At 43.5% G+C, this 22,602-nt stretch overlaps 1 protein-coding gene across 4 annotated transcripts in view; it reads right to left on the reverse strand.

The window, feature by feature from the left end:
* pltp (phospholipid transfer protein) overlaps window positions 1-22,602 on the reverse strand; it is a 52,070-nt gene that overhangs the window by 12,027 nt on the left and 17,441 nt on the right. For all 4 annotated transcript variants that reach the window (XM_055652083.1, XM_055652081.1, XM_055652080.1 and 1 more), the window contains 7 exons: window positions 22,280-22,343; window positions 19,766-19,829; window positions 16,817-16,908; window positions 14,456-14,632; window positions 14,313-14,372; window positions 12,257-12,427; window positions 6,359-6,426 (listed from right to left, as the gene is read on the reverse strand). In XM_055652083.1, coding sequence (XP_055508058.1) covers window positions 6,359-6,426; window positions 12,257-12,427; window positions 14,313-14,372; window positions 14,456-14,632; window positions 16,817-16,908; window positions 19,766-19,829; window positions 22,280-22,343 — 696 coding nt within the window. The remainder of the gene's footprint in view (window positions 1-6,358; window positions 6,427-12,256; window positions 12,428-14,312; window positions 14,373-14,455; window positions 14,633-16,816; window positions 16,909-19,765; window positions 19,830-22,279; window positions 22,344-22,602) is intronic.

Here is a 22,602-nt window from a genome sequence, read left to right on the forward strand (position 1 = left end):
TGCATACCATACTTTATGAAATCTTAGAGTGGGTATAGGATAAATATACTAAAATAACTATCCAGGTGAACGAGTTAGATGAATAGACTGGAGAAGCCGGAGTTACTCTTGGTACACAGGAGGGTGTGATAAGATCTGATAAGGTATTCAAAATCATAAAGGTATAGACACAAGGAACTGCAGATGCTGGAATCTTGAGCAAAAACAGAAGGCTGGAGGAACACAGCAGGCCAAGCAGCATCTGTGCAGAAAATGGACAGATGATATTTCGGGTGGAAACGTTCAGACTGATGTAGTAGGTGGAAAAGAGGTGTGGGTGGGACAGATTGGCGTGATAGATGGATGCATATGTGTGGAGTAAGTAACAGGCTGGAGCTGTAAATTGATGGGTGTCAGCTATGGAAAGAATTGGAGTGAAATATAAAGCCAGAGGGAGGGGGATAATGAAACTGGATACAGTGAAACTGTTTCCACTGGAGGCCAGATTAATGACGAAAGGATGGTGTGGGTTTTTTTTTACACAACCAGTGGTCAGGGTGTGGAATGTATTGCCAAGCACAGTAATGAAAACAGGTGTAATTGTAGAGGTCAGGACGGAGTTGGATCAATATTTGAATAGGAAATAATTTACAGGGTCTGGGGAGGGCGAGGGAAATGTGTCTAGCTGGAAAGCTCTAACCTACATTACGGACTTCACAGGCGATCTGGCTACCTTCCATGACGTCAGCATTCCGCTGCCAACTATTTATTAAGTGAAGTATTTTCATAAAATATGCAGAGTCTGCTGCCAACATTGAATTTGAATACCCATGGATTGTTGTTGACACTGGATTTAAGTCCCTTGGCAGTGCTTCTTACAATTGCAATTAATCTTTAACAGAAAGCTGTTTACATTTGTACTAAAGTCCCACCGTAAATTGGGGAACAGCACCTCTTATTTCGCTTGGGTAGTTTACACCCCAGCGATATGAACATTGACCTCCAATTTCAGGTAGTCCTTGCTTTCTCCCTCTTTCCCCTCCCCTTTCCAGCTCTCCCTCAGCCCACTGTCTCCGCCTCTTCCCTTCTTCTTCTTCCCCCCCCCCACATCAGCCTGAAGAAGGGTCTTGACCCGAAACGTCACCTATTCCTTCACTGCATAGATGCTGCCTCACCCGCTGAGTTCCTCCAGCATTTTTGTCTAGCTTACATTTGTACTAAAATATCCACGGAGATTCCCACATTTGCAGTCCAGCCTACAATTAAAATGCAGGGAGTTTCAGTTACATTACAGTACTCAGGGAGAGCTATTTGCAACTATTCCAGGTGGAGAGGATCATAGAAGCAGCATGGATACAGTCCCTTTAACCACCAGAAACAAATCAATCATCTTTTTATACTAACCCTCGTACTTATTTTATTCTCCATACATTCCCATCAGCTCACCCTCCACAGATTCTACCACCCACATTCACTAGCCAGGAGATGCTACCCCCAACAATATCAAGGCATTCAGCGAATTGCCCAAAATTTAAAATATTTGTTGACTATATACTAATCATACTAAAGTTCTAAGGCAGGTCTATCCTATTTTCTGTAACCCAGCTAGCTCTATATACAATATCAAAAGTTGCAAGAAATCCCAGCCCTAGATTGTACTGAAAAGCCCAGAGAAAGTTGTGCAATTTTTTGTAAAACAAGCAGAGCTCCCAGTGCTCAAGGAGCACTACCCATAATTATATTAAAAGATATCTTGTTTGTGTAGCCCCCAAATAGTCAATAAGAATTAGCAGAACAAATATGCCAGGAGATTGCACGCAGTTTTTAGTTTTAGAGATACAGCACGAAACAGGTCCTCCGGCCCACCAAGTCCGCACCGACTAGCGATCCCTGCACACAAATATTATCCTACACACACTAGGAACAATTACCGCTGCGCCAACGTGCTGCCCTTAAGACTACAAGCTGCAAGACTGATAGGATTTTAACTTTCTTGATATAGACTGGGATTGCCATAGTGCCAAGGTGTTAGATGGGATGGAGTACTCAAATGTGTTCAGGAAAGCTTCCTTGGGCCATATGTAGAGGGCTGTACAAGAGAGAGGGCAAAGCCTGACCTAGTCATAGGAAATTGGGAAGGGCAAGTAACTGAAATGTCAGTGGGTGAACTACTGGGAACAGTGGCCATGGTTTGGATTGGTTAAAATAGTTATGGATATGGACAGGGCAGGCCCACAAGTTAGTTGTGAATTTGGGCAAGGACAACTTTGATGCTATTAGACAGGAACTTGGTAACGTTGATTGGAGTCGATAGTTTGCGAGCAAAGGGATGTGAGGAAAGTGGGATGCTTTTAAAAATGTGACAGAAAGTTCATGGCATGCATGTTCCTTTTAGAGTGATGAGAAAGGCAACTGGGAGAAAGGATGTTTGGATGACGAGAGAAATTAATGCCCCTGTCCCACTTAGGAAACCTGAACAGAAACCTCTGGAGACTTTGCGCCCCACCCAAGGTTTCCGTGCGGATCCTGGAGGTTGCAGCTGGTTGCCGGAGGTTGCAAGTAGTGGAAGCAGGTAGGGAGACTGACAAAAACCTCCGGGAACCGCACGGAAACCTTGGGTGGGGCGCAATGTCTCCAGAGGTTTCCGTTCAGGTTTCCTAAGTGGGACAGGGTCATTAGGCTCTAGTCAGGGAAAAGAAAAAGACATACATCAGATATAAACAGCTGGGATCGTGTATCCCTGGAGGAGTTTAGGTGACTGAGGAGTGTTCTTATGGAGGAAATCAAGAGGGGCAAAGAGGGAGCTCTGGTTGATTAGGTTAAGAAGAATCCAAAAAGATTTTATGTACACTAAGGGAAAGACGGTAACTATAGGGAGAATATGGCCCCACTGAAACCAAAGATGTCATCTGTGCATGGAGCCACAGGAGATGGGTGAGGTCCTCAATGTGTATTTCTCTGTTTTTACTGTGGAGAAAGACACAAAGCCAAGGGAACTTTGGTCAGTTAAAGTCATGGTTTGAGGACAGTACGTATTATGGTCGAGGAGATGCTGGATGTCCCATGGCGAATTAAGGTAGATAAATTCCCCAAGCCTGATCAGACATATCCAAGGGCAACGTGGGAAGCTAGAGAAGAAATTGGGGGAGCCCTGGCTGAGAGATATGAATCATTGTTAGGCATGGGATTGGTGCCAGAAAACTGGAGGATGGCTAATGTTGTACTCTATTTAAGAAGGGCTGCAACGAAAAGACTGGGAACTAGAGACTAGAGAGCCTAACTTCTGTAGTAAGCAAGTTAGTGTAAATGATTCTGAGAAAAAATATATAAATGCATTTGGTTAGATGGGCTGACTATGAATAACATGGTTTTGTATTGTTTCTTATGAATCTGATCAAGTTTTCTGAAGAAGTAACCAAGGTTGATGAAGGCAAGGCTGTAAACATTGTCTATATGGACTTCAGCAAGGCCTTTGATAAGGTACTGCATGGTAGGCTACTCTGGAAGGAATATAAGGAGAGCTAGCTGACTGGATAGAGAATTGGCTTCATAGAAGGAAGCAGAGGTTGATAATGGAAGGTAGTTTTTCGGACTGGAGGCTTCTAACAAGTGCGTTTCAGGGATCGTTGTTGGACCCATTGCTGTTTGTGGTTTATATCATTCTTGATTTGGACAAAAATGTACAAGGCATGATTAGTAAGTTTGAAAGTGACAATAAAGTAGGTGGTATTGTTGACCGTGAGGATGGTCATCACAAATTACAACAGGATTTTGGCTGATAGACGCTTGGCAGGCGGGCTGACGAATAACTAATGGAGTTTAAAGGGCCTGTCCCATTTAGGCTATTTTTTAGGTGACTGCAGGTGACTAGGTTGTCGCCAGATGGTCACCGGGTGTTGCCTGTATGGTGACGTCAATGAGCGTAGCTTAACTTCTCCTGACGTAGGTGCTGTCGTAGGTTGTCGCCAAGATGACGTAGGTTGTCGCCAGTGCTGACTTCAGTGAATTCCATTGGCAACTACGTACGTCAACCGGCGACAGGTACCAGCGACTGAATTGTCTCCAGTTGTCGCCAACAGGGTCGTAGGTTGACCGGTTGTCGTAGGTTGTCACCTGTGTGGTCGTAGGTGAACGTCCTAATGGGTCGCCGGTTGTCGGTAGCTTGATGTCGACTAGGTGGTAGGTTGTTGTAGCTTGTCGTAGATATTGTCGTAGACATTGTTGTAGGGAGGTCCAGTTGCTGGTTTTTGGGCGACCTGCTACCGCTATAACAGATGCCGGCAGTCACCTAAAAAATCGCCCAAGTGGGACAGGCCTTCAATGCAGAAGTACTGAAGTAACTCAGAAGATCAGGCAGCAGCTGTGGAGAACATGGATAGGTGATGTTTCAGGTTGGGACCCTTCAGAATGGTATAGAATTTGGACATTATGTTGCAGTTGTACGTCATTGGCGATGCTGCATTTGGAGTATTGTGCTCAGTTTTGCTATAGGAAGGATATCATTAAATGGAAAGGCAGAGAAGAGTTATTAGGATGTTGCCAGGACTAGAGGGCCTGAGCAACATGAAGAGGTTCAGCGGGTTAGGATTTTATTCCTGGGGTACAATCTTACAGAGGTGTATAAAATCATGAAGGGAATAAATATGGTGAATGCATGGTCTCTTACCCAGAATAAGTAAGTCAAAATCAGAGGACATAGATTTAAGGTGTGAAGGGAAAGATTTAATACGAACCTGAGGGGCAACTTTTTGACTCAGAGGGTGGTGTACATGGAATGAGCTGCTGAATAACTAGGAATCTGACACTCATGGAATCCTCCCTGAGCATTTCATGCTTGTGAGGGTTTCCGACAGTTCTAAATCTGTACCCAGTGCTGTGCCCAGTATTCGGTCCTCTAAATAAATTTTGCACTGCAATTACTCCATTGTGGGCCATGTGAGCGAGAGAGTCAATAGTACTATTATGATACTGGAAACAGTATCCACAATTCTAATACTGTGAATTGTATATGATGATGATTCCATCTCTGCAGTGCCAGTGCTGTTCACATTGCTACTCCAGGATGGAGTGAATGACGTATACAATTCTACTGTGAATGATGCCTACAGTTCTAATAATTTATCCTCTTAATACCGTCCACATGAACTTACCAATTAGATGCAAGAGTGGGCTACTCATCTTCATGACCCTGCTGATCTGATAGTAACATCAACTTCACTTACCATTCTACCAATGGTAACCTTTCAGCCCCTTGCTCATTGAGAATATATCCGCCTTAAAAGTATTCAATCACTGTTTCCTCTGCCTTTTGAGGAATAGAATTTCAAATATATCCACCTCAACTTGTTATCTCCTACAAGATTTCCTGTTTCCACTATAATCTTTGCTCTGGCAGTTTATCAAACATCTTCGGGAATTCTGAGCAGATCACTTTCACCCGATTCCTTTATCCACACCACATATTACTTTATCAAAGTAAATTAGTCAAACACGATTTCCCTTTCATAAAATGATGCTGATTTTGCCCATTTACGGTGAATTTGCTGCACCCAACCTGTTGGGGTAAGAGACTGTGCTTTCTGATATCTGTCCCAGTTTTGTTTCAGTTCCACACTTTCCCTTTGTAATGCCACCATTCTGTTTAATTGAATTCTGCCTCTGCAATGAATTACTTATAAGTTGACTTAACATTCTTGGCATGTATCTACAGAGAGCTTCACATTATAACAATAATAGACTAAAGATTTTTGTCACTAAGGTTTAACTAATCCGTTAAATGCTTAAGAATCAAAATAAGACCCAGCCCACTTTCGGACCCATAAGTGATAGTACCGCAGAATACACGACATTGGTGTCTTAAATCACACCCCCCTGGGTGTTGGGCTTCATTTGAACATTTTATGAATGTTCCCTGTTTGTTTGAGACTGGTTTGCCATTTCAAATCATCTTCATGGACAGCAGGCTCCTCAGTTAAGATACTTTGGTCTGCTTTCTCTGAACACATGGGGAAAAAACTGCAACTTTACTTGGGGCCAATGGAATGGTAATGAAGTAGAGCAACCTTTCTCCCACAAAACACTGGAATGCAATTAGGTCCATTTCGGATGGGTTTATTAATGCTGATCAGGGTGATAGACCCTGTTCAATTTGAGATGATATCTCTGCTCCTGTTCCTCCAGTTTGGCCCTCTATTATTCATTGGGCTAAATGTCCAACAGTTGAGATCTTTCCTAGGAGCCAATGAATGATCAGTGCATTCTGCCAATCAGGTTCACAATGTAGGATCCAGTGACCTGGCTCAGTAACCTATGGATTTTTACTATATTGCACAAGGTGATAATTATGTGCTGACACATTGCAGACCACCAATGATCCTACCTTTTAAGGCCCAGTGTGACTGCTAGGTTCTTCCCCTTCAAAGCCACCTTAGCATTCAACTTTGACTCCTGCAACGAAAAAAAACAAATGAGGTGCCACATGTGATGTTGATTAACAAACCATTAATTTGTCCATTTTTTTTACTGCTAAAACACAAAGTACTTATGTAAAATGCCTTTACACAGTAAAACTATGGGACTACAAAAACTAGCACGTAGATGCTAGTATATCATAGGGGTTACCAAGAGGGCACCTCCCGTCACTGGTGTTTCATTGAGTTAGGCCCACGACACCTTGGGAAGGCTCAACAATCCATTCTGGTCTCCCAGACCACATTATTCAATACCTGCTCTCACCACCTAGGCTACCAGTATGCTCTATGAAACAGCTAACTAAGTATCTACTAAGTATCTACCAAGTGAAAAATAAACTACTGATGATTGATTCAACACTCATACAAAAGTTAAACACCCATGCTCATTTGAGAACCCCAATGATATTCTGGATATTTATCAGTCATAGAAACATACAAAAGAGGAGTAGGCCATTTGGCCCTTCGAGCCAGCACTGCCATTCAATTTGATCATGGCTGATCATCCAAAATCAGTACCCTGTTCCTGCTTTCTCCACCTATCCCTTGATTCCATTAGCCCTTAAAGCTCTATTTAACTCTCTGTTGAAAACATCTAGTGAATTGGCCTTCCACTGCCTTCTGTGGCAGAGAATTGAGGATGTGATTCAATTAAGGTAACAACATGAAATGTCAAAGGTATATGGTTAAATTCTCCCTTGGTCACTGCCTGACATTTCCATGGTGGAGATGTTAACTGACACCTATCAGCACACACCTGAATGTGTCTAGGTTTCACCAGATGCAGGGATAGACTGTTTCATTTGCTGAATAGTTGGGAATGACATATAGTGCTGGAGTGACTCAGTGGGTCAGGCAGCATCTTTGGTGAACATGGATAGATGACATTTGGTTTGGGACCCTTAAGACTGATGGGGGGGGGGGGGGGGGGGGGGGGGGGGGGTGGGGAGGAAGAAAGCTGGGATAGAGGAAAAGCACGACAAAGCTTGGCAGGTAACTAACAGGTGGACACAGGTGGGTGGGGCTTTATTGGTTGAAAAAAGGACCAGAGACTGAAGTAGAAAGTGTGAGACAGAGGATTTAGGAGTTGCAATTTATGAAGCCAGAGAAAGGAATTGAGAAAGGAATTTTGGAAAGTAGGGGGGAGGGGGGAGGGGGGGAGAAATTGGTGCAAATCCAGGTGGAGCAGAAGTGAGGGGGAGGGAGAAAGGGGATGGGGGTGGGAGGTTCATGGAGGTTACCGAATATTGGAAAATTAAATGTTCATACCACAGGGGTAAGTTACTCAAGTAGAATATCATGTGCAGGTACTCCAGTTTGTGTGTGGCCTAAATCTGGCAATGAAGAAGGCTCAGGCCAGAATGGTCAGTATGTGAAAGGGGAGTTGTAACAGAAATGTTGGAAGATGATGTGTTAGATGCAGAAGCTGGTAAGGTGAAAGGTGAGGACCAGGGAGTTAGATGTGACCCTTGTGGCTAAAGGGATCAGGGGGTATGGAGAGAAGGCAGGGATGGGATACTGAGTTGGATGATCAGCCATGATCATATCGAATGGCAGTGCAGGCTCGAAGGGCCGAATGGCCTACTCCTGCACCTATTTTCTATGTTTCTAAATGGTTACAACCAGTAGACCTTGGCAGAACGTGCGCAAATGTTTGATGAAATAGTTGCCAAGTCTACACTTGGTCTCGCCGATGTACAGTAGACCACATGGGCAACACCAAATGTAAAAGATAAAGTTGGAAAAGGTGCACATGAACCTGAGATGAGAGGTGTTTTGGTGGGAAGGGATATGTGAGTGCAGGAATTGCAGAGGGAACGGTCTCTATGAAAGGGGGAAAAAGCGTAAGATGGAAAGATGTGACTGGTGGTGGAAACATGTTGGAGGTAACAGAAATGTTGGAAGATGATGTGATAGATGCAGAAGCTGGTAGGGTGCTAGGAGGACCAGGGAAACTCTGTGTGTAGGAAGGAACTGCAGATGCTGGTTTAAACCGAAGATAGACAAAAAGCTGGAGTAACTCAACGGGACAGGCAGCATCTCTGGAGAGGAATAGGTGACGTTTCGGGTCGAGACTCTTCTTCAGACTCCACCTCTGGAGAGAAGGAATGGGTGACATTTCGGGTCGAGACCCTTCAGGTTCTATCCTTGTTCCATCTGGTGGGAGGGAGAGCGCGAGCAGAACCACAGAACACAGAGGAGCCCCAGGTGAGGGATCCATGTATAACATAAGAGGGGAAACCACACTTTGAAACCACAAAGAAAGAGGACATCACGGATGCCCTAGAATGGAAAGCCTTATCTTGGGAGAAGATGCGTCAGAGATGGAGGAATTGATTAGTCTAGAAATACCTAGTCTTTGCAAGAGACTGACCCCATTTAACTGTGGAAGTCATTAGGTTTGTAATAGATGCCAGTCGACAGTACATCTCCTGCGATGGAGGCTGGGATATCAAGAAAAGGGAGAGAGGTGTCAGAGACTATCGACTGACATCTAGTACAAATCTACCGACTCCCAGAGTTATCAGAACTACTCTGCCTCTTGCAAAAGCAGGTGAAATCCAGATGGGAGGTTACAATGACTTCCTTTGACGTCAAGTAGCATTACAGTGCATTCAGACCTCTTCACTTTTTCCACATTTTATTACATTACAGCCTTATTCTAAAATGGATTAAATTAATTATTTTTTTATCATCAATCTACACACAATACTTCATTATAAAAAAGCAAAAACAGGTGTTTGGAAATGTTTGCAAAGTAATTAAAAAGAAATAACCGAAATATCACATTTACATAAATATTCAGACCCCTTACTCAGTACTTTGTTGAGGCACCTTTGGCAGCGATTACAGCATCAAGTCTTCTTGGGTATGAAGCTACAGTAATTTCTCCCATTCTTTTCTGCAGATCCTCTCAAGCTCTGTCAGGTTGGATGGGGAGTGTTGATGCACAGCTATTTTCAGGTCCCTCCAGAAATGTTCCATCGGGTTTAAGTCCGGGCTCTGGCTGGGCCACTCAAGGACATTCACAGACTTGTCACGTAGCCACTCCTGTGTTGACTTGGCTGTGTGCTTTGGGCCGTTGTCCTGTTGGAAGGTGAACCTCCGCCCCAGTCTGAGGTCCAGAATGCTCTGGAGCAGGTTTTCATCAAGGATCTCTCTGTACTTTGCTCCATTCAGCTTTACCACAATCCTGACTAGTCTCCCAGTTCCTGCCGCTGAAAAACATCCCCACAGCATGATGCTGCCACCACCATGCTTCACCGTGATGAGCGGTGCCTGGTTTCCTCCAGACATGATGCTTGGCATTCAGGCCAAAGAGTTCAATCTTGGTTTAGGTGCCTTTTGGAAAACTCCAAGCGGGCTGTCAAGTGCGTTTTACTGAGGAGTGGCTTCCGTCTGGCCACTCTACCATAAAGACCTGATTGGAGGAGTGCTGCAGATATAGTTGTCCTTCTGGAAGGTTCTCCCATCTCCACGGAGAAACTCTGGAGCTCTGTCGGTGACCATCTGTTTCTTGTCCACCTCCCAGACCAAGGCCCTTCTACCCCGATTGCTCAGTTTGGCTGGGTGGCCAGCTCTATGAAGAGTCCTGGTGGTTCCAAAGTTCTTCCATTTAAGAATGATGGAGGTCATTCCGCTCTTCGGGACCTGGAATGCTGCAGAAATTGTTTTATACCCTTCTGCAGATCAGTGTCTCGACACAATCCTATGTCGGAAGTCTACGGACAATTCCTTCATCTTCATGGCTTGCTTTTTGCTCTAACATGCACTGTCAACTGTGGGACCTTATATAGACAGGTGTGTGCCTTTCCAAATCATGTACAATCAATGTAATTTTCTACTGGTGGACTTCAATCAAGTTGTAGAAACATCTCAAGGATAATCAATGAAAACAGGATGAACCAAAGCTCAATTTTGAGTGTCATAGCAAAGGGTTTGAATACTTATGTAAACGTGATATTTCAGTTATTTATTTTTAATTACTTTGCAAAAATTTCTAAACACCTGTTTTCGCTTCTTCATTCTGGGGTAGATTGATGATAAAAAAAAAAGATTGAACCCATTTTAAAATAAGGCTGTAACATAACAAAATGCGGAAAAAAGTGAAGGGGTCCGAATACTTTCTGAATGCACTGTACATCAAGTGCATTAAGGAACCAAAGTTAAAGTTAACAAGCATTAGAGGGAATCCATATCTCCAGATCAAAAGACCAGGCATGGAAAGTAGGGCCATGAAATGGCCATTCAGCTCTTCAAGTTTGCTCCACCATTCAACATGAACACGGTTAATCCTCTATCACAATATTATATTCCTGCACCCTCCCTGTGCCCGCCGATGCCTTTTGTATCTATCTGCTGTTGATCTTCTTTTTAAAGATATTCAGTAACTTGGACTCCGCCACCTTCATGGCAGAGAATTTCTAAGGTTCACTATCCTCTGAATGAAGCTTCAGAGTCCTATGACCTTGGTCCTGCGACTGTGAACTCTCGTTCTGAAACATCCTTCCCTCATCAAGCTTGTCTAGTCCTTTTAGAATTTTGTTTGTTTTAATTCCCATTCTTCTAAAATCTAATGAACACAGTTCACAGTGAAGTAGTTAATCCAATCTTTCCTCATGTAACCATTTTAGCATCCCAAGAATCAGTGTGTTGAATCTGCGCTGCACTGCCTCTGTGGCCGATAGGACTCCAGTTGCGGTTTCAGCAAGGTCACCGATAATTTTCTGCACTCATAACCTTTTTCAATGATGTCCAATGTATCACTTTGCTTCATCACTGTTAATCAGTTTGATTTCAATGATCGAGTTACTTGGTAAATCAATATTTCTCAATATCTTGTCTTATACTTTACGTTTCTGCGTTTCCTAATTTACATTTATCCAGGTTGGATGTGAAATAACTGAAGCAGACTTCCAATGGACATAACAAGGACGGAAAGTCACAGTGTTACTGATTTTTCTTCTATGCCAATATGGCTCTGTTCTTCACGCCCGATCTCCAAGACCCCAAACTTTCATCTCAGTGCTCCATTATAATTTCCCACAAACGTTTGCTTTTACATACATTCCCCATTCACAACCTTTCCCAAAACATACCTCTTGGAGGTGGATGTGTATATAGGGGAAATATTGGATCCTTTGCCCTGAAGGAGCAGCAAATTGGTGGAAGGTGCACAATAGGTTAGTGAGATTAGAAAAGGTCGGGTATGCAGTTTAACACAATTAGGACTTTGGACTTTGGAACGGTAGCCTGAGAGATCTCAGGACACTGGTCTATTTTTCGAGTGGTGCGACTATCTGGATACCATAAGTGTAAGAACATTGTTGCTGGAAGAATAATGTGAAATTGTAATTGTAGGGTCACTCTGATATGAGGACACTTATGCCCCTGTCCAACTTAGGAAACCTGAGCGGAAACCTCTGGAGACTGCGCCCCACCCAAGGTTTCCGTGCGGTTCCCGTAGGTTGCAGGTGGTTGCCGGAGGTGGCAGGTAGTGGAAGCAGGTAGGGAGAATGACAAAAACCTTCGGGAACCTCCGGGAACCGCATGGAAACCTTGGGTGGGGCGCAAAGTCTCCAGAGGTTTCCGTTCAGGTTTCCTAAGTGGGACAGAGGCATTAGACTACAAGAATATTCTGAGCGCAAGGGCAGTAATCCCAGGCTATTTTGTGAATGTATGGGCTCTGCATGATTCAGGCACTGTGATTGTGGGCAAACTGCAAGTGTGAGGACACTGTGTAACAATAGGGGAAATGTGAAGCTGTAAAGAATGAAAAGTTTGTAGATTGAGAATACACTCCTTACCATTGTAATACTGGACAATGTGACTGGTGCGGCATTTGGCGGCAGGAGGATGATATTCATGCGAGCGCTGACACTGGCAGTGATCCCTGACGGCTTGATTGTGCAGCGAGGAGCCGATGTCACTTCCAACTTGAGCAGCAAAGGAGCTTCCTTGGCTGATGATGTTGGGGTCTTGGTGTCAGGGATTGGGAAAAGAAGTAGACAGTTAAAAGATTCAAGCATTTTCTGCATCAAAATGTAGTTTGGTTGCATCTCACTACAATAGGCGTTGTTAAGGAATTCATTTCAAAATGAACTCTTTACAGCATTACAAATTACAAAATAAATTATTTAAAGGTCATGAAACATAGAAACATAGAAAATAGGTGCAGGAGTAGGCTATTCGGCCCTTCGAGCCTGCACCGCCATTCAATAAGATCATGGCTGATCATCCAACTCAGTATCCCGTACCTGCCTTCTCTCCATACCCCCGATCCCTCTAGCCACAAGGGCCACATCTAACTCCCTCTTAAATATATCCAATGAATAACTATGGTGTTTCGCTTTGTGATTAAACTATGTATTCTGACAAGGGGGATAGGTAATCTATTGCATTTAATGTAACCATATGGAGGATTATTTGTACCAGTCCCATTACTGGACAAACAGATATTTCCTCCTAAAACACATTTTGCCAGACTGAGCCAGGATAGTCAGATTTTGGCACAAATTCTCTCTGGCAACTATTTATCTCTCTGTTCTCAGCACATGTCATGAGTCACACTGTTCACAATCTGGATATATTCGAGTCCAAAACAAAAATATGACACAGTGTTCACAAGATCAACAAGATTGTCGACTTTCACTTCCATAACACTGCCCTTCTCCACTCCTGGCTCAACCCATCTGCTCGTGAAACCCTCAACCAGGCATCTTTTACTCATGGACTAGTCACTTCCAAAAAAACGGGCCAAATATTGAAGAGCTAGAAAACAGACAACAGTCCCCACAAAGACTTGCGTGCACAGCCTCCTAACATCGTTAATGTGTTTGGTGCTCCATTTGTGAACTGCTCTATGTCGGCAAGACTAAGAGCAGATTAGGTGACTGATTTGCAGAGCCCTTGTGCTCTGTTCGCAACGACTACCCCAAGCTCCCGGTTGTAAGCATTTCAATTCCCCTCCCCATTCCCACGCTGTCTTGGCCATCTCACTGCCAGGCCGAGGCCAAACACAAACTACAGGAACAATAGCTCGTATTCTGCCTGGATAGTCTGCAACCCAATGATATAAACAAGAGATTTTTCAATTTACCTCCCGAGTTCCCTCTTTCTCTCCTGATCCTCCCATTTGTGTTCCCTTTCCTATTTAGCTCCCTGTACAATTTCCCTCCTCCTCCTTCTTCCATCCATCTATTACCCACACATTTCACCCACTGAATCTCCTCCACCAACTGGCTACATGTGCTCATCACCTTTCCGTTAAAGGATTCGCATTATCACCTTCCTTACTAATTAGATTACAGCACGTGTACCATTGGTGTCTTCATTGTCACCCTCCAGCCTGTCCCCACCCTCCCCCAATCAGACTCCAACTGCCCCTTTTGTTTCTTGTTTGTTTCCACCTATCACCCACCTGCCTTGGGCACAAATGACAGCTTCAAGTTTCCCAGTCAACTACATTTACACCTTGAATGTTCAAACCCTCTACATCTCCATCCGACTCCCAAACTGTCTGTGAATACTTTGCTTCTTCTGCCAACAAAAGCTCAACCCACTCATCTCCTCTCTCCTTCACTGGGCAGAACCTGTCTTTAAATTCCATTCACTTCCTCCAAATCATCAGAGCCATCATGAAGAGAAAGAAGGAGAGAGAAAATGAGAGGGAGAGAAAAAAGAGATGGGGAGGAGAGAATAAACAAATTGGAAATGTTGCAACAGAGAGGGGAAGGAGAAAGACAGATGTAAAGATAATCAGAAATTAGATAGCAAGGTGGGGAAAGAAAATGAGAGAACAACATAAAATCAGTAGAAAAGGAAGGGAGTAATAATAACATATGCCATCATATTCATACTTACCATCAAGATAATTAATCCAAAGAATGTAGTCCTCAGTAAATAAGCAAGATCCATGGGCATCTGGTACAAATTGTCAACAGGGATTCATTAATAGCCAACAATTTATTTCACATGAAAAGTGTCTGTAATGACCATGAACCCACCTTGCTCTCAGGAATATCAGCCTTTAGTGTTCCAGCTTTATAATAAGAGTACATGGCAGAGTCAAAGAAGTACTCGGATAAACAGATGTACACCATGCGATCCTTGCTCTTCAAATCAGGCATACTTACAGTGTTTGGCAGTGTGTCATTTTCATTATGAAGAGGGTAGAACATTCCCTGAAAAAAATAGCCGGAACCTCTCAGTAACACTGGAGTATATGTACTCCAGGCCCACCCCATGTGGTTGACTCTTAAAACCATTTGAAGTAGCCCGTTAAGACACTGAGCTGTACCATTTTATCTCTGTTCTGATTCCTATGGATATTAAAGGAGGAAACCTTTGCATTCTCACAGAGGCAGTGAAGTGATTATACAGGCATGAGTGAAATTAAAGAAAAACAAATGTGCTTATGTAAAGTGGTTTATCTTAGCTCTAAGTGGAAGCATTTCATCAACAAAAAGAACTCCATTATAGAGAGTATTGGAACTGTTTCTCTCATGGGAATGGTGCAATCTTGTGCATCTTTTCAAGTGAATTTGTCAATGGTATTTTTTGCTGCTTCAACATTTATTATCTGAAGTAAAGGGCAATTGAGTGGTTTTGATTTGGAAGATAAAATTAGGCAGTGAAGCTAATTTATAATGACACCAGCCAGGAATTAAGGTTTAGTGGGTGATGCTACAAGCTATTACCATGGGGCAGTTATCCGACTTGCAAAGGATGATGACCATGGAAATGCATAACCCATTGGATTTTTCTCCCATTCATTAAGAGTAGCAATGTTACAAAATTTTGAGATTTAAAAAATCAAGTCTGCAATTTATCCCATCAGATAAAGCATAACAATAAGTTTAATTTGACACCTAATTCACTTTCATATCTCAAGTAATAAAAACGTTATGGCCATTTTCATACTCGGAAATTAGCATCTTGTTCCCTATTGATTTTCTATGGACATAACAAAAAAGCTGTGATCGTGGACAGTCAAAAGCACATAACCTTCTTAAAAATTAAGAGAACTGAATGAAATTTTCAGTTATCATAGATTGAACCATTCTGAAACAAATATAAAATAATCTAACTTGGATGACCTGAAATTAAAGCATATAATTAGTTAGTTACCCAATTGTAGCTAATTTCAAACTTCAATTTACTAGATCTAAACATCTATCCATTTCTTAATAAATGATTAACATTTTTAAATAGCCCAAGTGTCCAAATAATATTCACAAATAATTCACAATAAAACATGATTTTTAAATCTCATTTACATCAATTTATAGGCCAAATGGAAGGAATTTTTTGTTCAATTGCTGTAAATTAAAGTCAATTTAAATCGGCTTTCTAGTGGGTTCCTGTGAACGCGCTGGTTTAGAACGTTCACATTGCACTGGATTTGTGCCCTGAAATGCCCAGAAAAATACTGCGGGATATAAAGAGCCCAAAATGAGCTACTCGCTATAGAAAACTTTATATACAGGGTTATATACAAGCCCCATTTAATGTAAAAATAAGGTACATACCTTTAATTGTTTGCTTTATAAAACCTGGGGCTGCGAGAGGTTGCGAGTTTAGAGAGTGATTTTTAAACTACTCTAACTATTTTACAAGGCCATAAAAACTAATAATACCTTTTGCGACGGGGTCTTTCAGCGATTTTCTGTTAATGATTTACTAGGCTGAACATTTTCGATTGCAACAGCCTAGTAAAAATCGCGTTTTAAACCCGCCCGCTCTAAACAGCGCCAAAATCACACACAAGGGGTGGGGCAGATGCTCAGCCACGATTCAGGTAGGTTTTGTAACATACCTATTAAGAGCATGGCATACATTTAACCTCGCTGCCCCTTTTCTGCCTTTGGATTCCTTTAAAATTAAAAAAAATCTCTGATTTCCATGTAGAATGTATGAATGTAATCAGGGACTGAGCTTCCACGCCCCTCTTCAGTAGAGAATTGTAGTTTCACCTCCCAAGGAGGGGTAGAAATCTCTTCCCATCTCTGTCCTGAGAGACAAATTCCTTACTTTAAGATTGTGACTGCTTGTTCCAGTCACACCTTTACTATCTTTGCTTTCCCTCCCTCCCGAGCAGCAGAACACACCTAGGTCACCCTCCGTCTCAACAATGTTTCAAGCTGGTCATGAACAAACACCCAATCTCAGCACAGGGCCAGATGGGGGAATTGCAAGGTTAAAAGAGGTACCCTCGTCCCAATCTTCAATGCAGTCCTGGCCCTGCTTTTCCCCAAAGGCGAGTCGCTCGGGAAAGGTCTGATAATCACAGTGAAGGCATGTACTGGGCAGCAGGGAGAAAACTGTCATTATTTCTCACAGAGTCTGCACCTGCTTATGGTCCTTACCTTGAAGTCCATGTCCATCCACTCAGATTTAACATCGGGGTCACTGAGGAGGGAATAATCGATCCCTACGTCTTGATCCACTGCTGTCCGCACTTTGTGAGGAAGGCACAGACATCCACAGAGGCGCACCAATTAGTCAATATAGTGATCATTGAAAAACATAATCAATTGTTGAACTGCAAAAGACTTTCAATCCTATAGCCTAGATCAACATCACTCAGACTTTAGAAAATCATAAACTCGCCATCAGTGTTATTACAGTGGTGTAGCAAGTAGATCTGTCATACAGCTCCAGCAACTCTAATTCAATCCCGACCTCCAGTGCTGCCCATGTGAAGTTTGCGCATAATCCCTGTGACAATGTGATTCTACTCTGAGTGCTCCGGTTTCCTGTCCAAATGTCTTTTAAATATTGTTATAGTATCAGCCTCAACTACCCCGTCTGGCAGCTCATTCCATATACCCTCTGTGTGAAAGATTTGCCCAACAGGTTCCTATTAAATATTTCTCTCTTACATCTTAAACCTATGTCCTCTGGTTCTTGATTCCCTAGCTCCGGGTAAATGACTCTGTGTATCTACTCTATCTATTCCTCTCAAGATCTCGTACACCTCGACAAAATCACCCTTCATCCTGCTGCCCTCCAAGGAATAAAGTCCCAGCCCCCACCTCTCCCTATAGCTGAGGCCCTAAAATCTTGGCAACATCCTCGTAAATGTTCTTTGCACTCTTTCCAGTTGAACAGAATCTTTCCTGCAGCAGGGTGACCAAAACTGAACACAAGACTGCAAATGTGGCCTCACCAATATCTTGTACAACTGTAACATAACATCCCACCTACTATACTCAATACCCTGCCTGATGAAGGCGAATGTGCCAAAAGGCTTTTTGACCACTCTATCTACCTGTGAAGCCACTTGCAAGGTAGTATGTAGCTACACCCGCTGTTCTACAACACTCCTCAGAGCCTGCCATTCACTGTGTGTTTGTATAGCCTCCGAGAATGTTGGATTAATTTTTCGCACGGTCCATGTATCGTATATATTTATTACTTGAATAAAATCTATTTTGAAATTTGCAAAAAAAAAAGGTCCTGTGCTGGGTTGACTTCCCAAAATGCAACACCTCACACTTATCTGCGTTAAACTCCATTAACCATTCCTCACCGTCTCCTTGCCCAACTGATCATGATCTCTTTTTTTGGAAACCTGCATCTGCAGTTCCCTGTGTCTCCAGATTAGAGTTAGAATCGGGAACGAGAGATTTGCAGATACTGTGCATCTAGACTGACTGGTCTAAAAAGCCGACAGCTGGCAGTGAAGCAGTCTGCAACCTGCAATCTTGTGGAAGCTTGCTGTGCATACATAGGCTGACGCTTTCCCTCCTCTTACTTAAGTGAACAATATAATTTGTCAAAAATAGCGGAGGTTAATCTGGAGGTATGATTCAAATTTTAGTTTAGTTTCGTGATACAGCTCGGAAACAGGTCCTTTGGACCACCGAATCCACACCGACCAGCAATCCCCACACACTAACACTATCCTAGGGCCAATTTTACATTTATACCAATTAACCTACAAACCTGTATGTCTTTGGAGAGTGGGAGGAAACCGAAGATCTCGGAGAAAGCCCACGCAGGTTACGTGGAGTACGTACAAACTCCGTGCAGACAAACACCTGTAGTCAGAATCGAGCTCAGATCTCTGCCGTTGTAAGGCAGTAGCACTACTGCTACGCATTTGTGCCACCCTGCTGTGCCACAGTGCCGCCCTGCGGTGCCACAGTGCCGCCCTGCAGTGCCACAGTGCCGCCCTGCTATGCCACAGTGCCACCCTGCTATGCCACAGTGCCACCCTGCTATGCCACAGTGCCGCCCTGCTATGCCACAGTGCCACCCTGCTATGCCACATGCCACAGTGCCGCCCTGCTGTGCCACAGTGCCGCCCTGCTATGCCACAGTGCCACCCTGCTATGCCACAGTGCCGCCCTGCTATGCCACAGTGCCACCCTGCTATGCCACAGTGCCACCCTGCTATGCCACAGTGCCGCCCTGCTGTGCCACAGTGCCGCCCTGCTGTGCCACAGTGCCGCCCTGCTGTGCCACAGTGCTGCCCTGCTGTGCCACAGTGCCGCTGTGGGATGCCATTTGTCATTGAGAACAGTAAATCCACTGTTGGATTTCTGGAATGAAGAGATTCACCTAGCTCTGATCAGTGGTTGAGCACTAAGATGGGGGGGGGGGGGGGGGGGATGTATTAGAGTCATAGAGAGGGTGGTATCAATATCTATGAGTGGTGGGTTGGAATACCTTGTCTCAGGGAATTAGGACAGACACCCATTGACTGTGCTTTTCCCATTTCCTTTTGCTTCCTTGGCCAATTCCCTGCAATTGTCATGCACAGCAATTAATATCAATTTCCAGTGACAACCAGTACCCATTCTTTAAGTGGAGGGGACAAACTTTCATAGTTAACATGACTTGTTTCAAGATCTTTCCCAACTGATCAAAACAGAAACATGAAACAGAAGCATCATAGCTTGGCCAGATGTCTCCCATTGGAACTCTGGGACAGGTGGTTGTATCCAGGAAAGCATACCTCAAGAATGCTAAGCACTTTATCCTAGAAACATGGCACTCTCCTCGTAAATGCAGCTCCAAGCCCTGCAATCTGGAGCCACACGTTTAACAAGGCACTTTGCATTCACTGTAGGTATCCTGTATCGGAATTCCCCACCACCCCCAACTTTCACCAAATTCCCCCAATGCGTTTAATTGTTGACGGTTATCAATCCAAGGGTCAGCCCAGATGAGGTGGTGAGAATACTAAAAACCTCCACACAAAAAATGATACCTGCCCTTATCCTGTTCAGCCCCCACTCTTAGCGAAGGGTGGAAACACAACAGCAGTGCACGGTATGAAACAGTTCACTGCATGGACATGTACTCACCTGGTACGGTCGCCAGCAGCGAGTTCAGCAGCACCAGCCCTGAGTGCTGTAAGGCTGGGCAAATCTACAAAAGTAGAGAAAGGGAATAATTGAGACAGAAAAGACAATGTTGCTCCTCAATTATTTTCAAAAGTTCAAGCTAACCACAGGAATCCAATGTCCATAGTGCAATATCTCAGTCTTTAAGAAGGAACTGCAGATGCTGGAAAATCGAAGGTACACAAAAATGCTGTAGAAACTCAGCGGGTGCAGCAGCATCTATGGAGCAAAGGAAAGAGGCAACGTTTCGGCCCGAAACGTTGCCTATTTCCTTCGCTCCATAGATTTCTCCAGCATTTTTGTGTACGTGCAATATCTCAGAATGCTTTCAATCGATGTATGCTGAGAACGCCCATTGGGGTTAGAATATTAGAATATACACCACATGTTTCGGTGCCTGCCGATCCCTCTGGTGATGTTGACTGTGTTGTCTTTTATTCAATTATGTTTAAGTAATTTCACCCGTATATCATCATTTGTGTTACCCATAGAGATCCCTATTTAACTGCTGATGTTTGGCTTAGTCTTGGATTTTTTTCCCCATGCAGAGCTTGTTGTTCAGGACTTTCTCATGCTGAACCTTATACTCTTGGTCATGGAGTCATAGAGTGATACAGTGTGGAAAAAGGCCATTCGGCCCAACTTGACCACACCGGCCAAAATATTCTAGCTACACTGGTCCCACCTGCCAGCATTTCATCCATATCCCTACAAACCTGTCCTATCCATGTGCCTGTCTAACTGTTTCTTAAATGTTGGGATAGTCCTTGCCTCAATTACCTCCTCTGGCAGCTTGTTCCATACACCCACCACCCTTTGTGTGAAACAGTTACCCCTCAGATTAAATATTTCCCCATCACCTTAAACCTATGTCCTCTGGTCCTCGATTCACCTACTCTGGGCAAGAGACTCTCTGCATTCGTATTTATCAGAGTTCTAGTAAAAGCCTTCTTGAGTTTAACTTACTTCCGGCTTCTATGTATTCCCTGTGCTTGGGTCTACTCATCTCTCAGCATTGTTTTACCAGGATAAATCCACACACTTGACAAACTATATTCAAAGAATAACCAAACCCTCATACTGACATTGTGTGCCATGTGTGATTATCTTAGATCATGAGGTCACGTCTTCAAGGAACAGCCTGGTTCCCTCAATACAACCAGCTCAGCATTACAACAAGAAGCTACATGTATTACCAGCATTCTCACTACGATTAGAGGGCATGCTTTGTGCTGGGATAGAATATTTGCAGGTGAACATTGTTCACAGCTCACGCATACCTTTTCTTTTCCAGGAGGTGAACTCTGAGCCATAGTTAACAGCCCAGAGCAGCTACAGCAGTCACTTGCATTAATGTAGAAGATGGTGGCATGATCAAATAATCAGTCCACACAGAATACCTGGTCACAAATTGGTACCCGGAGAAAAATATTTAATTAGAAGGGCACATTTGTTGAGGAGAGACACTAGATCATGGTTGACTGGAAGAGTATGGAGTGGTGTGGAGTGGAGTGGAGATCAGCTCCACTTACATTGAGTCGAGTCAGTGGTGTCCCGGATGGAAATGAGTGCCTCGAGGGGAAATATTAGGACAAGGTTCTTGGCTTTGTACTCTTCCTTGCCCTGAGTCAAGACCAACCATCAGTTTAGTGGGGACGCAGGGGATTCCAAGTACGTATTCCTGCAAAATTGCTGTAGAACCAGGAAGTTTTCACCTCCATATGGAATGATTTGCGATGGAAATAACACGGAATCTTGGTGCCTGATGGAGCAGTTAACTACCCAACTGCAGCCCACTCTCAATGCTCTGAACACTGAAGAAATTCAATAGAAAATGGCACATTACCCCATCCACCACCCTCAACATTTGTTCTGTCCACCACTAGTGCACCATGGCTGTTGTATGTACCACCTACAAAATGCAATTATGCACCAATGCTATTCCAATAGCACCTCCCAAATCCATGATGTCCACCATCAAGAGAGACATTGAGCCCAGGGGAACACTATCAAATAGAGGCTTTGCTTCAAGTGATAGACCATACTGATCAGGAAATAAATTATTCATTTGTAGTGGCACCTGCTGGTGCCTTGGGGTAGTCGAACCCTCGGATTGGCTACCCCAGTCACGTGGGTGCGGGGTGGAGGTTTTGCGCGCTTTTGATCGAGCCCATTCATTCGGAGCACCACCCTTGTGGCAACAACATCGTTAATTTAGCCGTCTCACAGGCTCGCGTTGTTCTTTGTTTAACTGTTTGCAATAAATCTCGTTAAATCAACTCACGGTCTCGACTCCACTAAACATTCATCCTTATTTGGTCTAAACCCTAGCAACTGTTCTGTGGGATACTTTCATTAGGAGGACTGCAGTGTTCAAAAAGACAGCTCACCACCAGTCACTTAAGAATGGATAATGTATTTACTTCCTGAAAAATGAATAAAAACCGTTGCACATGTATATAGAATGCGAATTACCTGCTGGTTTATTAGGAAGCGCAAGCCGGTTGTGAGAATTGTTGCGAATATTTCATAAAAGCCCCTGTAAAAAAAGTAGCATAAACTTAGGAAATCACCTAGAACATTAGAGAGAAGCTAATGGTTTGCGGAGAACCACCATGCATATGTAATCAATATTTGGCATCAACCAGCAAGAAGATTGTATTTGGAATTAAAACCAGACCTAAGGCTGAGCCCAAGCATCCACTCATCCTGCAGTGATAGCAGCCCTAAGGTGCAGAGATACAAGGAATTCTTCACATAGTCATAGAGACATACAACATGGAAATAGGCCCTTCAGT

This window comes from Leucoraja erinacea, chromosome 21 (genome assembly GCF_028641065.1).
Source record: "Leucoraja erinacea ecotype New England chromosome 21, Leri_hhj_1, whole genome shotgun sequence".
In the NCBI taxonomy this organism is placed as follows: domain Eukaryota; kingdom Metazoa; phylum Chordata; class Chondrichthyes; order Rajiformes; family Rajidae; genus Leucoraja; species Leucoraja erinaceus.